At 35.8% G+C, this 18,364-nt stretch overlaps 1 protein-coding gene across 2 annotated transcripts in view; it reads left to right on the forward strand.

The window, feature by feature from the left end:
- PLEKHM3 (pleckstrin homology domain containing M3) overlaps positions 1 to 18,364 on the forward strand; it is a 198,615-nt gene that overhangs the window by 92,879 nt on the left and 87,372 nt on the right. For both annotated transcript variants that reach the window (XM_051983665.1, XM_051983666.1), the window contains one exon: positions 7,927 to 7,990. In XM_051983665.1, coding sequence (XP_051839625.1) covers positions 7,927 to 7,990 — 64 coding nt within the window. The remainder of the gene's footprint in view (positions 1 to 7,926; positions 7,991 to 18,364) is intronic.

An 18,364-nucleotide genomic window follows, 5' to 3' on the forward strand; every position in this document is an offset into this window, starting at 1 on the left:
AGAAAAAAAAAAAGCAACCACACAACAACAGTGTTGTGACCCACATTCAGTCTCCATAGTCCTCTCTCTGGATACAGATGGCTCTCTCCATCACAAGTCTATTGGAATTGGCCTGAATCACCTTATTGTTGAAAAGAGCCATGTTCATCACAGTTGATCATCACACAATCTTCTTGTTACTGTGTACAATGTTCTCTTGGTTCTACTCACTTCGCTTAGTATCAGTTCATGTCTCTCCAGGCCTCTCTAAAATCATCCTGCTGATCATTTCTTATAGAACAATAATATTCCATAGCATTCATGATATCATAACTTATTCAGGCATTCCCCAACTGATGAGCATCCACTCAGTTTCCAGTTCCTTACCATTACAAAAAGGGCTGTTACAAACATTTTTGCACAGGAGAGTTATTTTCCATTTTTTGTGATCTCTTTGGGATACAGACCCAGTAGAGACAGTGCTGCATCAAAGGATATGCACAGTTTGATAGTGCTCTGGGCATACTTCCAAATTGCTTTCCAAAACAATTAATTGGATCGTTCACAACTCTATATAAACAATGTATTAATGTCCTAGTTTTCCCAATCCCCTCCAATATTTATCATCATCTTTTCCTGTTATTTTAGCCAATCTGAGAGGTATGAAGTGGTACCTCAGAGTTGTTTTAATTTGCATTTCTGGAATCAATAATGATTTAGAGAACTTTTTTTCACATGATTAGGAATAGTTTTAATTTCTTCATTGGAAAATTGTCTGTTCATATCTTTTGACCACTTATCACTTAAAAATTTTATAAATGAGGCCTTTATCAGAAATCTTGGATGTATTACCATTTAGTTTCAATAATCAGACGTGGGGTAAGGACATCACCCTAGAGGAAGTGTGATTTGGTCCTAAAAAATATGTAATCATCCAATCATAGGTGGGAAGACAGGTTTATAGAAAATCATATATTTTAGAATAGAAAGGTATGCTAAAGGCTGTTGAATATAGTTCCCTCATTTTATGGATACAGGAATTGGGTAAGTGACTTTCTCAGGATCACACAGCTGGTAGTAAGCGTCTAGGCAAGATTTGAACTCAGGTATTCCTGAAACCAATTTGGGCACTCTTATCTATTTTACCATCTCACTAGGCTTGCCTTCTCTGAGCTAGCCACTCGTGACTCCAGTACAGTCACCTACCTCTCTCCTTACCTCCCAACATCCTCCTAAGTCGTTGTTCGTCTCCTCCCCACTTCTGAGCCAGCCATTGGCCCTCAGGTCCCTCGTAAACCCACTGCGATTGTCAAGGTACCATTGAGAATATTCTGGACCTGCCCCCCAAATCAGCTTGTGACCACACAGGTGCAAGCTGGGCTCCGGGTCCTGGCAGTGACCAGAGGGAGTCCCTTTCCTCCTTTTGGTTCTGGCTGGGACCTGGGGCAATCAAGTAGAGGTGGACCAAAGATAACTTCGCCTCACATCTCTTTGCCTAGGATACCAGCCTCTCAAGTCACTCTGTGTCTCCTCATTTCATTATCATCTTTGACCCTTCACTCTCCTTTGCACCTCATCCACAAAGCACTGCCTCCCTAGTTCTCCCATCTGCCCCTTTTCTGGCTTAACCACCCTCTGTCAGATTCTCCTTACGTCTCACTTGAATGACTGTTGCAATCTCCTACCCATTGCAACCCATTCTGCCACATGGGTTTTCCTGAAGTTCAGAGGAGTCCAGGGACTCAACCATTATTGCATTTTTATAGCATTCTTTGTCATTTCTGTTTTTGTATATTTTATAATGTATATAATTATGATTACAGTTGTATATTTATATAATTTCTAAATAAGTAAATTTGCATATGGAAGGCTTTGCTTAAAATTTTCTTTAGGATAGAATTTCCTGATCAAAAGTTTATTAACTACCACTCTAAAGGAAATTGAGTCTTAAAGAAATAGCAGCAGCATCCAATCTTAAAAACTACTGCCTTAAAAACATGACATAGTTGTTTTTACTTCTTATAGATGTTTGATATTGGCAGAAGTTAAGTTGAAGACCTCTAAGATCACATAGGCTAAGTGCTGATAAGTTTGACATAGTATCAATGTGGTAAAATGGAATGAAGTCTTATCCTTTCTTGCCTTTGATTTCAGACTTAGTTATCTCTGTGTTTTAGACACAAGGCACCTGCTGAATAATAGAGACTCAGTCTCATGTGTGGCCTTTTTTTCTCCACTTAATTTTCATTTTTCCTCCCAAGTCATTATAGCAATTGGGAAAGGAAGTCTTGCTTGCCTCCACAGTAGGTCATGGAGTTCTGAAGATGATGAAATGGAAATCACATGTGAAATGGTAGTGCCAGCCTAATTTTATGAGGCCATAGCAGTTTCCCTTTGGTACAAAAGAACTAGATGGTGCCACCTGCTAACTAATTCAATTTTCCTAGTTTGGCAGGGGAGTTACAGTTTTTATAGCTTATTACATCTCTTCTTTGACTTGAGTGTCAGATCTGAATAGATTACTTTGCAATGTCTTCAGTATTGCTGTTGGTATAACTGTCTGTTGAAGGAGTAATGCCCAAACACATTATAAATGGACTTTTAGAACCCAAAAATCAATTACTATTTAGAAAGTAATCAGCAAAACAGTACAACATGCCTACAGCATAAGTAACATTCACCTGCAGCAAAGATACTGTTTTCTAGAAGGTAATAAAGGAGATAACATTTAGATTTGGCTCTGTGGCAAAGCATCCCAGGGCATAAAGGGAATTATTACTCCTATATTTTTCTTTCAATGGAATGCACAGTGTTATAATTTTTTTAATTTGAAAAAGTTGATGGTATAGGAGAAATTATTTGAAGGAGCCAGAAAAAACAAATTGCTTAAGATTGTCTTAAGATGGTATGAATTTAGTTGTGAGATTTGGGGTCTCTGACTTGTTTTCTAGTGTTTTTTGAACCTTAAAGTTTTTATACATGACTAAACATCTTTTCTTATGTGAATTCAAGGGAAAGTGGGTACAAAATTTGAGCCTATGAAGAGATGGCAACAAGAAGCCTTTTTTTCTATAGAATTTGCCCCCCAATTTCACTATAAGTCTTCCTAGTGATGAGGAATTTACCTGTCATTTTTTTGTGCTATGGTATAGGAACCTTAGATACTAATGGAACCTTACAACAGACCTATTTTATAGCATCAAAAGCCTTCCTTATAGACTTGGGATCTCTCCACAACCAATCTTCTCACCCCACTTGTATTAAACATTTAACAGTTTAACATTTAAAAAGTTAGTCTTAAGTCTAATTACTTAGGTAGCCCAGTTATAAATCAGCAGAGAAGTTGTTACTGATCAGTTTTCTAAGCTCTGTTGTCAAGTCTTTTTTTTTTAAACTATGCTTCCTTTGCTAATATCCTATTTAAAGTTCTATGAGGAACATTAGAAACAATCTTGCAGATTCAGTTTGACTTGAAAGGAGAAGAAATTGTCAAAAATCATAAAAGCATCCTACTGGCAGGGACTTGGAAAATAATCTTATTCCTACTTCTGTTTTCAGGTAGCCCAGAATCATCCTAGACACATGAGAATCGTTTCTTCCCCTTGCCCTCCTCCTTTAAATAGCAGTCTCCTCTAATACTTGGTATCATAATGTTCCTTAGTATTCATTTTGGCATCTAACACTTCTCACAGTCAGGATATTTTTCCTCATATCTGATTTCATAAACTAAGCAGTACCTAATTACCACTAGCATACTGCTACTTCTAGCTTCCGTAAATTAGAAAAGTTGGTTATTATCATCTACATAAAAGCCTTTTTTATACTTTAAAACTGTTATTAAGTATCCTGACCACCTTCTTTTTTCCAAATATAATAGTCCTTGATCTTCAACCTTTCCAGAGATTTCTTTTCCAGTCCTATAATTTACTCAGTCAGCACTTATTACTCACCTCATAGAAATCAAAGTAACAGACTCTAGAATAATTCAGAAAGAAATCATAGGCCCGATTCCTCCTCTCAGAACCTATGGCCTAAAAGGAAAAGCAGTAGACATATATATATATATATATATATATATATGAAACCTGTTTATAGGTCTTCTAGAATAGAAACAATACAATACCTGGAGCAGCTAGATGGCACAGTAGACAGAATGCCAGATCTGAAGTCAGGAAAACTCATCTTTCTGAGTTCAAATGTAGCCTTAGACACTTATTAGCTGTGTGACCCTGAGCAAGTCACTTAACCCTGTTTGCCACAGTTCCTCATCTGTAAAATGAACTGGGGAAGAAAATGGCAAACTATTCTAGTATCTTTGTTAAGAAAACCCTAAATGGAGTTACAAAGACTCAGACGTGACTGAAATGACAAAAAACAACAAAGGTAGCACACATGAATCATAATGAATCATTGCTATATAAATTTATTGAAGATAATAGGACCGGATATGCAATTGAGAAATAAGAAGTTATCCAAACCTTAAACTATAAATACTAGAATTAGGCATGATTCAAATGATGAATGAATGAAAAATCATTTCTTAAACTGTTTATAAAACCATGCATACAGCATTGGGCAGAGTACTGGTCATACAAATCTAAAAAATGAATTTTTCTCTTTAAGCCTCAGATTCCTGTTCCCTTCATTCTGCTCCTCCATTCTCTGGTCAAGTTCTTTTGTAGCATAGAGCTAATCCTATATAAATTTCTGCCATTCGGATGGGGTCTAAAAAGATCTAAAGTTGAGTTTTCTTGCAAACATTTTGCTGGCTTATGCTGCCTTAGTGCCGGGAATGTGGTTGACACTGCAGAGCAGAAGAAGTGCTGAGTAAACACCTTGGAGGTTAGAGATTCTGCTGTTTTTAGCTCCTTGTGTTGTCCAAATCCTTCTTTGATTTCTTAGTGTCCTAGACCATGGAGAGAGCCAAAATTGTTTTATTTCTTGCATATCATTCATTTTTAGAGAGGTTGAAAAATTCCCAAGTATAGAAGAAAATGTCTACTCCTCCATCTCATTTGGGTATATAACCTGGACATACTACTTCAGTCACTTTAAAACATTCCTTTGGCTTGTTGGTTCTTTGGGATTATTTGTTTTGTTTTGTTGTTCTATAACATGCATTCTGTTCATACTCCTTTTACCACTGCTCAAGGGTATTTAAAAATTAATTTTAATTTATTAATAACATTTTTTAATAAAAAAATTTTTTAAAGGATAAAGTTGAAATCTCTTGGCTCAGAAATGGGATCTACCAGGGCATTGAGAAAATTTTCTCCCCATCTTTTCTTCTGCTCAGAATTCCATAGTGATTATTTTAACACCCTCATCACTCGTTGTGGTCCATGCAGTCAGCATATGTCTCATTTAAAAAGTAGAATATTTGGCATCAATTCTATATCAGCTTCCTTCTTTCTAGGTGAAACTGAATATAAGAAAGGTTAAGAAAGTAAAGTTGTTGGGGTTTTTTTAGATAACATCTCATAGCTATAAATATATTATTGTGGGAATGACCAAAGAGATGAATGCAGATGCCCTATTCAAAACTGAGGAAGTTCTTTCTGTTTTGATTTTCTTAAAAGTGATCTAAAATATTCAATAAGTTATTCAACATCATAAAAGCTGTTCATTTGGTATATATGCTTGCACTTCTGTTGAAGTACCTACTCTAAGAAAACATATTTCTTCTTCGTATACATCAAAAGAGAGAGAATGTATGGATAGCGAGATGGTGCACTGGATAGAACACCAGCCCTAGAATCTGAAGGACCTTAGTTCAAATCTAGCCTCAGCTCAGACACTTCACGTATCCTAGCTTTGTGACCCTGGGCAAATCTTGTTCAAAAAGAAAGTGAGGGGGAGAAAGAAGAGGGGAAGAAGTGGGGAGGGAGAGAAGGAATGAGAGGGGCAGAAGGGGGAAGGGAAATAGCAAGGGGGGGGGGGAAGAGGAGAGGGGAGGAAAGAAAGGGAAGGGTATAAGAAGAGAAGAGGGAGGGAGAGTGTATGTGTACAGATACATAAAAAAGCAGTAGTGGTTTCTGTTTGAGATGGGATAGATAGTAGAGTTTTCCCTTCCCTTCAGTGTTGCTAAAATACTCTGGCTTTTTTCCTATCATTACAGTTGACCTTTAAGCATGGGTTGCTTAGTCCTAATCTTTTTCGTTCTGTGCCAGCCTTTCATGTTTTTATCATCTGCACTATGCCAGGTTAAGTCGAGGTCATGTTCACTTGTCTTAAGTTGGGATGCTCTTTGCTCTCCCTGATATCGGTGATGGGAAAGCAAAATTGTGATTATTGCCAAGTTTTCCCCTCCTAGTAGTTTCTTTATTTTATGTATCAATGAAAAAAATTATAAATTAAAATTAAAAATTTGAGACACAAGTGATTGTTAATAGTTTGCAATATTTCTTTTAAGAATTGTCCAGGGGCAGCCAGGTGGTGTAGTAGATAGCTATAGCTATAGCAGTCCTAGAGTTAGAAAGATGCAAATCCAGCCTCTGACACTTGATCTGTACTAGCTGTGTGACTCTGGGCAAGTTGAATTGTCCAGTCCTTACACCACTTATCTACTGGAGAGTGGCATTTTTTTTTAAGTCTAGTTAGTTATATATTTATCTTGAATATCAGACCTTTATCTGAGAAATGTAATATAAAGATTTTTTTATAATGTTCTCTGGGAGCAGGTTTTTTGGGGGCTTCTGGGAGCAGCCTTCCTTTCAGTTCAGTGTAATAATCACCCCAAATGCAGCCAGGAGTTAAAGTCCAAATCCTTTATTTTCTCTTTCAAATATTGTCTCTTTCCTTGGGCCCAGTTAGCTTTCTTAGAGGCCTATCTCTCTCCTTGATTCTGAGAGCTCTTAACCGCTAATTCTTTACCTCTGCCAGCTTCAGCCTCCAGCCAACACAAAGGTGGAAAATGGAATGAATCTGTCTCCTCCCCCAAGAGCTTCTATTGGGTTTCTCTCCTTTGGCCCCGAGAATTCCTCCTTATATATGCTCTCTTAAAGGTGTGAATCTTGTGGAATTATAGTAAGTACTAAGTACATGTAAATTAGAGAATCATTATCTCATCAATTCCACTGACTTGGCACCTGTAAGAATCCTAACAATTTTTTTCCTATTTGATTGTTTCTCTTCCTATCCTTGTTGCATCAATTTTATTTGTATAATTTTTTTCAGTTTCACATAATCAGAGTTATCTATTTTATCTTTTGTAATTTTGTCTATCCCTTGTTTGGTTAAGAACATATCTCTTACCAGCTATAAAAGGTATATGATCAGCAGATGATATATTCCATTGTTATTTTTTTATAGTATGATCCTTAATATTAAGGTCATAATATTCTTTTTGAATTTATTGTGGAATATGGTTTAAGAAATTGTCCTAAGCTAGTGTCTGCTGGATTGCTTTCCAGTTTTCCCAAGTTGTTTTTGTTAAAAAGAAAGTTCTTTTCTAAATAATGTATTTATTTTACAGTTTGTCAAACTCAGAGTCATTGAGTTCTGTTGTTTGATTCTCCCTTGTCTAGTGATTTCCATTGATCTAGCTTGGTATTTGTATTTGTATTCCACCATTGGTTATATACAAGTATTTTGTGCATTTCAGTAGATCTCTTAAATATTATATATATTTTGTGGTTACTTAGAAAGGTATTTCTCTTTATATTATTGCCTCTTGAATTTTGTTACTGTTATATAAAAATGTAGCTTATTATTGGGAGTTTATTTTGTAACTTGCACTTTGTTCACACAATTAATCATCATTTATCAGATATACAGGACAACTCATTAATGAAAAGTTAATTAGCTATGTTCCACCAGTATTAGCAGTATCTCTGGGGGAAAAAAAAAACAAAACTAGTTTTGTGGGATTTTACAGAGTTCCAAGAAAAATTAAGACTTATAACTTCACCAATAATCACTAATACTGTTTTCCTTCTTTTTTTTCAGAATTTTCCCCAGAGAATACCTCCTTCAACAGATCCATCTGTACTCACTTGCAGACCTACAGCAGGTAAATTATCTTAGGGGGCTGTTTCCTTTCTATCTTCCCTTGAAAAGTCTCCCTTTTGCTAATTTTTAAAATGTATTATTATTATTAAATTTTTCCTTGAAAAGTCTCCCTTTTGCTAATTTTTAAAATTTATTATTTAAATTTTTATTATGGCTTATCAGACTCAGTGGATTTCTGTTTCAGACAGATATGCATTAATGTAAAAAATAAAATAAAAAACAAAGACCTGCAAGGTAGGAGAAAGTTAAATCTTTTGATATTCATTCAGTCCCCTGTTTTTAAATTTGAAAACCTGAAAAAATATACCCCATATTTAAGGTAAAAAAAAAAATGTTTTCCTATCTTACTGATTTATGAAAGATTTAAGTGGTCAGGAGCCAGAAAAGAAAAAAACTGGGCTACTAACTCAAAAGCTTAAATGCAATAGGTTTTGCTTAATCATTTAGGTCAGCTTCCACTAGACTCCTCAGATGATACACAGCTCTAATTATTGGGCTCTTTCTCCTAACACCTAGTTGTGTGACCCTGGGCAAGTCACTTAAGTCCTGTTACTCTCCCCTCCCCCCTCCAAAAAAAAAGATACCAACTACTTTTGAAGCTATATAGTTATATTACTGTCCAAATTATATACCTCAGTCTTCTCTACAAGAAGAGTTTTTAGGATATCTTACCAAAAGCATTGCTAAAATTTAGGTAAACTCTGTCCACAACATTCTGTTCAGTTTGGGAAAGCAAATAGAGAATAGGAGCTAAATTATAAGAATGCTTTTATGATAGAGATGATCAACAATTTCAGATATAACAGAAAAATTGAAGGGGATAGGGCAGAAATCCAGTAATGCAGGTAGAAGCCAGGTTATAGATGCTCAACGAATAAGTAAGTGGTAAAGAAATGGAATAAATAAATATTTCACTATGAAGTATTTTAATATCTTTAAAGTTGTCTTTTCTTCCTATTTTTCCATTTTCTGTACCTGTCTTATATTTTACTTTCCCTCCATTCCTTGTTCATTTAACTCCTCTCACAGAGACACAGCCATCCATTTTAGGGGATAGTTAAGGATTTCCTGGGTCAGATGCTCCCAAATTCCATTTTTCTGCCAGCTTATAATAAAACAGTTATTTGAGAAAGCAAAAGGATTACTTAGCATACCCTTCCTTGGAGAGAAGGTCCTAAGTGTCCCTCCCACCCTCAGCACTGCTCAGGCCAACTCATTGACAGACTAGTATTATTAAAACATTGCTTTGCTCCTCTTACTCCCCTGTTTCAGAACCTTCCAAGACTTCTCCTTCCTGCCCATTTGGATAATATATAGACCTCCAAAATTTGGCCCATATTTACCTTCCTAACTTTACCTTCTAGTACTACCTACATGAAGCCTTCACTACCCCCAGACTTGACTGCCCATTCTAGCATACGCATGCCTATCTACACTGTCAGCCCTCACTAGCTTTGTTCAAACCATTTCCACCATCTCCAGTTGAAAATCCATACCACCCTCAAGAACCAGAGAAGATTGCCAACTTCTGCTAGCCCCTGAATTCCTACTGAACTTACTTACTATCCCTTCCACTCATTGGACATTTCTTTTCTTGCTTGATCTTAAAAAAATTTTTAATAGATAAGTACTTTACCTACCTACATAAATAACCCACATAATCCTTAAGAATCATTCCATATAGTAGACGTGTATTAAGCACCTATTACACAAGGTTTTATTATTAGGCTTAGGAATACAAGTTTAAAAGCCAACTGGGCCCTATACCCAAAGAACTTAGATTCTCCTCAGGGTATTAGGACCTGTCATCATAAATAGATCAGTGTATGTGTGTAACCCAATTAGTATCTGGTATAATGTCTTATTACACACAATAGGTTCTCTGCAAATATTGAGATGGTTGGTAAGGATTCTTTTGATTTTCCTGTTTGGAGTAAGCAAAGATTCTTTGAAGCTGTTTGAAGGGAATCAGCTTTATGTAGCATAGAAATAAAGATATCTTCATTGATGGCAGACAGAAACCCTGCAAGGATCTCTAGACTCTGCTGCTTAGGAAATGATGGATGTCATATTTGTTTTATCATGCAACTGAAGAGTAAATCCTTCAGGAAAAAAAAAAAAAAATTTGTAATTTGCTTTTCTGTCCAGGTGATTCCTAGGGAAATAATCACAGTTAAAATGCTGATAGATATTTTTGCTTATTTTGTTTATATACCTGCCCATGGTATATGAGGATATATTACCTCTTAAAGTACTTTTTAAAGGAATTAACTTTTAAAGCCCTTAAGTGATGTGATACTTGGAAATTACTTGGAAAAGATCTGCAGAGTGACTTTTCTTTAAAGAAGTTTTTCAAAACCAAGTTTTGTTATCAGATAAAATAGCCAAAATAGGAGTAATTCTACATTAATGTTAAAATGACTGTTATAGCCATCTTGCAGAAGTCCATTTTTATAAGACTATTCTATGTCCTGCTGCTGCTTTTTTAATAATCCAGCCATTAGATAGCAAGCAGCTTAAATCAGAAGCAGCAGTCAGTCACCTTGGTAGACCCAGACCATTAGCCTCCAGAGCCTTTAAGCTGTTTAATCAGTTCTCAACCTTAGTGGTAAAGTGATAGAGGCAATCGACAGCTTATCAAACTCCCTGTGGTAGGGGAAAGACAAGAGTCACAAGGCTTCATTGGGTTTGACAGCTTTTTCTAACCTGTTTCTTTGTGCTTATCTTTATGTGATCTCTAAATTTACCATATTTAGAAGAAGTTTAATTCAATTACTACTCCTGCTAGAAGGGCATTAAATTGGATTTAGCTTTTGATCTCTACACATCGTATCAGTATTGAAAGATTTCTTCTACAACCTCCTTAAGAATACATTTTAATTAGATTGTCTCTTTTAAAAAAAAGTATATGTTGAAAGAGAAAGAAAATTTCTTTCCAAGAAAGAAAATAGACTGCTACATTGCTGGAAGGTTCATGGGTGCTGGAAAAGGACATTTTGTAAATTGACTCTAACCCCTCAAATGTGTTTTGCCATTTTAGCTGCTGTCTGGTGTTTCATGGTTTATTTGATAATATTATGATCTTCTAAAAAATACAGTAGAGAGAACATGCATGTTTCTACAAAGTTTTCTGGAAAGCAAATTTATATTTTGTAAATTCCATTTTATTCTTGACTTCTTTTTTAAAACCTAAGATACAAACCTCTAAGAGGGAATTTGTCCTTGTATTCATTCAACAATTGTTTATCGTGAGTAGAGAAATACAATGTTCAGGTAAAATAGAGTCCTTATTTATAGTAGAAATGAAATAGTTAAGTCAGATCAAGCATTTAAGTGTGTGGTAGGTATGTGTGGGATGTGGAGGTATATGATAAATTAAAGATAATTACCAAGCGAAGACATTGATATAAAGGGAATTACAAAAGACTTCTTATGAAGGTGAGGTTTTAACTAGGTTTTGAAGGGAGCCAGAGGTCAGGAGGGAGAGAATTCTGGTCATGGAGGCCAGCCAGTGAAAATGCGCAGCACCAGATTATGGAGCACTTAGGATTAGGGAATAAAGTATAAGAAATAAAGGTAGGAAGGAGTCAGTTTAGGAAGGGCTTTGAACACTAAACAGAGAATTTTATAATGAGTCCTGGAAGTCATAGGGGAATTTGTTGAATAAGGAGATAGAAAGGTTTTGAAAGGCTGCTGTAGTGAATATAACGGTAAATCATTTAGGGAGGTATGAAAGGATTGCTTTGCTTCAAATGAGGGCCCAGTTGTTACAACATCACATGCATTTGTAGTGGACCTCAGTCCTCGTAGTTTCACTATTTTCTACAACTTTATTCAGGCAATAGGTTAGTAGGAGTTAAGTTGTTGGGCAGGTGGGTAATAGAGTGGATAAAGTTCTGGGTCTGGAGTCTGGAACATCCATTTTCCTGAGTTCAAAAACATCTTCAGACATTTATTAGCTATGTCACTCTGGGCAAGTCACTTAATCCTGTTTGCCACAATTATGTCATTTGCAAAATAAGCTGGAGAAAGAAATGGCAAACTATTTCAGTGTCTTTGCCAAGAAAACCCCCAAAGGAGTCACAAAGACTCACATGACTAAAAATAACTAACAAAAAGATGGTGGGAGTAATCCAATTAATAGGGCATGATCAGCTATATGATAAGATACAAATAATTTTAAAATGAATCTAATGAAATAATAGACATTTGTATGTAATACTTTAAGATTTACAAATTGCTTACATGTTATTTGAACCTCAAAACAATCCTGTAAAATAGTTTTTTAATTAGTGTCAGTCTCACTTTACAGATGAGAAATCTGAAGCCCTGAGGAATTAGGTGATTTGCCTCGTGGTCATCCAGCTAGCAAATACTAAAGAGGAAAATGTGAGATTTCATTTTAATATCTTAGGATATAAAATATTTTATAATACACAGAACTTTAATAACACAGGATTAGGTGGACTATACATAAGTACATATATACATATATGTAAGTACATATATCCATATAAGTATACATAGTACAACATAAGTACTGGACCAGGAATTAGGAAGGTTTGGATCCAAATCTTTCCCCTGACACTTAGTAATTAGCCATTATCTGATAATCAGTTTCCTTTGTTAAAGAGGTAAATTAATACCTGTAGAGCCTTCCTTCAGGTATAGTTGTTGCAGGACTCAAATGAAATCAAATAGCAAACATGTGGCCTGCAATGTTCTACATACTATACAGAATGGTCAAGATACAAACACAAAAATATAAGTCATAATATATATATGAGTTTTGTTCATCCTGATAAAGAAGTAATTTTAAATGATGATCTGATCAACAATTTGCTTTGCTCCGTTTCTTATATTCTGAAATCCCCAATAAGGAAACTATCTTTTAGCTGAATAAAGAAATTATGAGGTTGGGTACAGAATGATCAACTCAGGCAGAATTTTATCTTGCTAATAAATGTCAGTCAATAGTTAGGAGCTAGACAGTTACATCTTTCATAGGACATTGAAGTGAGTTCTGATTGCTAAGCAAGAATAAAATATTTTGGGTCTTAATATTTCTACTCAAAGATTTTGTTATTAAGTGAATAGGTGATATCAGTCAAGATGTCTGAATAGAATACCTAACATGTATATTGTGGTTAAAAACTTGCAAATACCTTACATATATTATGACTTAAATTTTTGTGTTTGTATCTTGACCATTCTGTATAGTGTGTAGAACATTGCAGGCCACATGTTTGCTATTTGATTTCATTTGAGTCCTGCAACAACTATTCCTGAAGGAAGGCTCTACAGGTATTAATTTACCTCTTTAACAAAGGAAACTGATTATCAGATAATGGCTAATTACTAAGTGTCAGGGGAAAGATTTGGATCCAAACCTTCCTCATTCCAGGTCCAGTACTTATGTTGTACTATGTATACTTATATGTATATATATACTTACATATATGTATATATGTACTTATGTATAGTCCACCTAATCTTGTGTTATTAAAGTTCTGTGTATTATAAAATATTTTATATCCTAAGATATTAAAACGAAATCTCACATTTTCCTCTTTAATATTTGCTAGCTGGATGACCACGAGGCAAATCACCTAATTCCTCAGGGCTTCAGATTTTTCATCTGTAAAGTGAGAGTGACACTAATTAAAAAACTATTTTACAGGATTGTTTTGAGGTTCAAATAAGATAATGTAAGCAATTTGTAAACTCTGAAAGTATCTTAACGGGAAAGGGTAATATGTTTAAAGGAAGACAAGATATTCATATCCTGGGAGGTTAGAGGATGTTGTCTGCAAATGAAGATATGGTGTCTGGGCAGTCAGATGGTGCAGTGGAGAGAGCCCTGACCCTGGAATCAGGAGGACATGATGAGATGGTATAATTAATCTTAGAATTTTGTTAGATGAATTTCTGTTCATAATAATCTCAGATCCTCAGGCCTACAGCAAGAATGCTTTCCCCAAAAGATATCCCTTAAATACATAATTAATTAAATGAGAAACAACATGCCATAGTGGCTAAAGAATTGGCTCCGGAAGTTAGAAAGTCTTGGTTTCAAATCCTGCTTCTTCTCCCCTTCATTGTGGGCAGTGATCTAGATACCTCTTTTAGGCCATGAGATAAGTTGTCAATCTGCTTCAGTATTAGGACATAGTTTCCAGTTGGTAGATCATCATACCTGTAAAATCAAAATCCCAGGCGAAAGATAGTCAGTAGATGGATGAATAAATAGAATTTGTAATGCTTCTTCTCCTCCTTCTCCTTCTCCTTCTCCTTCTCCTTCTCCTTCTCCTTCTCCTTCTCTTTCTCCTTCTCCTTCTCCTTCTCCTTCTCCTTCTCCTCCTTCTCCTTCTCCTTCTCCTTCTTCTTCTCCTTCTCCTTCTCCTTTTCCTCTTCTTCCTCCTCCTCCTCCTCTCATACCGCCAATAAATATCTCTGCTATTCTAGCCTCATCATGGCAGAGAAGCGACACTGAGTCAGCACAGACTTTGCCAGAGGAGTGCAGACTTTGCCATGCTGCCATGCTGGAAGAGCTTCAAGCATGGTATCTATTAATGTCATCTGAGGACTAGAATAGTTGGGGCAATTTATCAATTGTAAATTTGGCTGGCCACCAAGTGATGATTAGATAAGGATCATTTTGCCCTGGAATTCTCAAAAGATTTCTACTTTGACATCGATGTCTGCAGTTTCCAGGGAATGAATACCCACATCATGAAGATTCTTAAAATACTGAGGTATTCATAAAGAAGCATTTTTTCCCCTTGGAATATTGTGAAACATTGTTCTTCTTACAAACCTGAAGAATTTAATTAACATGCCATAATTAGAGCTAGAAGAGACCTTGGAGAGATTATCTAGTCCTTTATTTTGCAGATAAGGAAACAGATTAAGTGACTATCTCTGAAATTGAGTTGATCCACAACAGTGAAACCTTTGGGCTACTTAAGGTAAACTCATGTATACTGTCTGAGATAATAACACATTATTTTTTTGTAATAGTTTTTTATTTTCAAAATACATGCAAAGATTATTTTCAACATTCACCCCTTCAAAACCTTGTATTACAAATTTTTTTCTCCCTTTCCCCCTTTCCCCTCCCCTAGATAACAAGTAATACAATCTATGTTAAACATGTAACATATTATTTATTAATAATTTAACTTTAATTAGTTTGTTAGAGTGGTTCTAGTCAGCCTTCTCCCAAAGTCCTGGTTGGAAAAACAGAGAACTTGTACATTCTTATGTAAAAGAAGAGTCAAGGAAGTTCAGGAGTATGGCAGAACTAGATAGGTCACTCAGCCATAGTCGAAGACCCTGAGCTGCCAAGAATCACCCAGGGTAGGAAGGGGACCCCAAAAACATACTTCACAGTATGTTTTGCTTAGGGTTAATCTTATTGTAGGGACACCACACTGCATCAATACATTTCCTTTACCAATAAAATGACTTAAGCAAAATGAGAACCCAAGAAAAGTAAATTTTTCATTTTTTTCTTTTCTAGTAGACCTTGATATCTTCCTTTGCTGCCTTGGTCAATATGTGCTCAAGAAATGCAAACTAATAGTAAAATTAGCTAAAACAAACAAAAATTGTTTGCAGTTGTTGATTGTTGCAAAATAATCATGCTGTCATCACAAAGCAAACCAAAAGTCATTTTTGATTCATCTGCCACCATTTTGGCTGATCTGAAGACTGCTTCCTTTCAGGAGTGTAGACTATTAAGATTTGTTCTTATGTGTATACATGGTGAGCCCATAAATGTTATTGATTGAATGACCTCCCATTTCTTCCATTCACCTCCAGTACTCAGGAAATTATAGTATAAGTAACCTGAACATTTGTCTGACTTGCTGTGTTAGGAAATAATCACAACTTTAGACCTGGCCGTGATTTTTATTAGGCTTTCTGGCTGAGGGCAAGCCCTCCTTAAAGCCCTTTTTAATGCACTTTGAAGCTCCTTTTTTTCCCATACACTTCATTCACTGCATTATTTCTTAAAGCAAATTATGCTATTTTAGCATAACCCTAGCCATCACCCAAACGTAATATGGGAACATTATTCTTCTTCCTCTCTATTCACTGATTCTGCTAACAATAGGCCTGCTCAAGGGGGCATCGTAGCACAGCTGCCCTTTAACCGAAGAAGTAACAGGTGATGACCTTTATTCACACAAGGACTGATTGCTTTGAATCCAGATCTCATCAAAACACAGTACTCCAGTGACTACAACCAAGTTAACAGCTACTCCACCCTTAGCAGCTTGGGTAACATGTATTCATAGCCTCTCCCCACCTCTGATCTCCTCTCCATTGTTCACCCAGGCTTTAGCGGGCAAGATAACTAATTAGGAGCATTCAGATTTAACAAGCAGAAAAACAAAGCGTGACAGCTCCCACATTCTCTTCAGTGGGCAATGACTGTGTTCTCTTGTAGCCATCAGAGCCTTCCTAAAGCCCTGAGAGTAATCTGGGGTGAGGAAAGGTATTAAAACATCACTAAATCTCTGTTAGCTACTTTATCCAGAACTGTTCCAACCACTTAATGAGTTAGCAAAAAAGGGACCCTACGTTACTTGGTGGGCAAATCATTCCTTTTAAAGAAATGTGGTGGTGTTTTTTTTTTTTTTTTTTTTTTAAGTGAGGGGTGTTTTTCTCTGTCTCTCCCCAACAAACACACAGAAGGGGGGGCAAGAGGTAAATCACAGAACATTTTGTTTTCTGGCGGATTGGTAGGTTAAAGGCTATGAGACTGGAAGGCCATTGTTGATCCACACAGTAAGTAGATCTTAAACCGCCATCAGACACTCAGCCACTCCCCTATTCTCTTGCCCTATCATTGCTTGTCCTGCCAGCATATCTCCATTTTTGGTGGGAGTAGGAAAGGAAAAGAAAGCTTTCTCTTTGGTCTTTATTCATTGTTTACTGTGCATGGCCACATATTATGTGGTAGGGGATAAAAAGGATTGCACACATGTGCAACATGTGATTGCGAACTAGTTCACTTAGCCAAATTGGTTAGAGAATATTACTAATTAGTTCAAGCTTCTGGGTTTGTTTTCTGTCTAAACCAGTCATCTTTGGGTGTTTAATTTTTCCTACTTTTGTGACTGATTTATTTACTTTAATTGGTTTCTTTTTCCCTGGAACAATTGTTCCACAGTAAGAAGACATATACATAACCTTAGACAGCCTTGTCTCTCACAAATGCTTGGAAGAATAATAGGAAAGAATGTGGATAGCTTACTGCAAAGACATTACGACAAGTGAAATAACTCAAAAGTCCAAGTCCTCTTGATAGGTCATCATCTACCATGGGTGGTTCTACCTTTGTCTATGAGTGTTTGATTTGTAGCACTGCCTGTACTCACAATCCTAAAGCTAGTATACTGTAGTTTATCCCAAAATATAATTAATACATTTATAACCCTAGGAGGAACAAGGAACATGTGAATTATAAGTATCTGATCAATGTATTAGAAGTATATAAAAGTTGTATAAATCACTTTACTGGAAATTGGAGATTTCTAACAGCTGCTTCTGACTTGATATAAAACTTTAAATTGCATCATCTCCCTATTATCTTCTTTTCCCATTTATCTAAAGTAATTGGTAACCCTAATGATAAAGGTATTGCATTTTAGTGCAAATAGTACTAAGTGAGAAGTCTGGAGTTCTGAGTTTTCTTCCTACTATTGCTACTGTAAACATTATATTATTATATAATCTTGAGGAAGAAGTTTAATCTTTCTGGGCCTCTGCTTCTTCCTCTGGAAAATGAAGAAATTGAATTAGATGATGTCTAAAGTCCCTTGTGATTCTAACATTCTACAGTTCTTTGTGTTAATTACTTATTTTCAAAAGATTATCTGCCATGAGAATCATATTATATTTACCTATACCCACCAATAACTGTCCACCTAGACTTCCACCTCACACTTGCAGACTGATAGTCCCAAGAAAAACTGAATGAGAGACATTATTAGGAAAGTATAAAAATACAGGCATTTAAAACAATTTCTGATGATGGGTCAATAGTTATTTTGTCTGAAGAGTGGCATCTGTCTCTACCTCTATGTGTGAGAGAGAGAAAAACATAGATTTTCCTTCAGGAAGATTCTCTATTCTGCCAGTATTTATTGAGCATTTATTATTCATAAGACACTGGGCTAAGTATTGTAGGGGATACAAAGATAGGGGAAAAAAACAGTGTTTGATTTCAAGTAGTTTAAAATCTAGTATAATTATTTGACTACATTAGCCATTTTTAAAATTGAATTACATCATATCCATCTATTGGGGTAAAAAAAAAACAGAGCCTTAACATATTTGAATACCTCATGGAATCATAGATTTT

This window comes from Antechinus flavipes, chromosome 3 (genome assembly GCF_016432865.1).
Source record: "Antechinus flavipes isolate AdamAnt ecotype Samford, QLD, Australia chromosome 3, AdamAnt_v2, whole genome shotgun sequence".
NCBI classification, from domain to species: domain Eukaryota; kingdom Metazoa; phylum Chordata; class Mammalia; order Dasyuromorphia; family Dasyuridae; genus Antechinus; species Antechinus flavipes.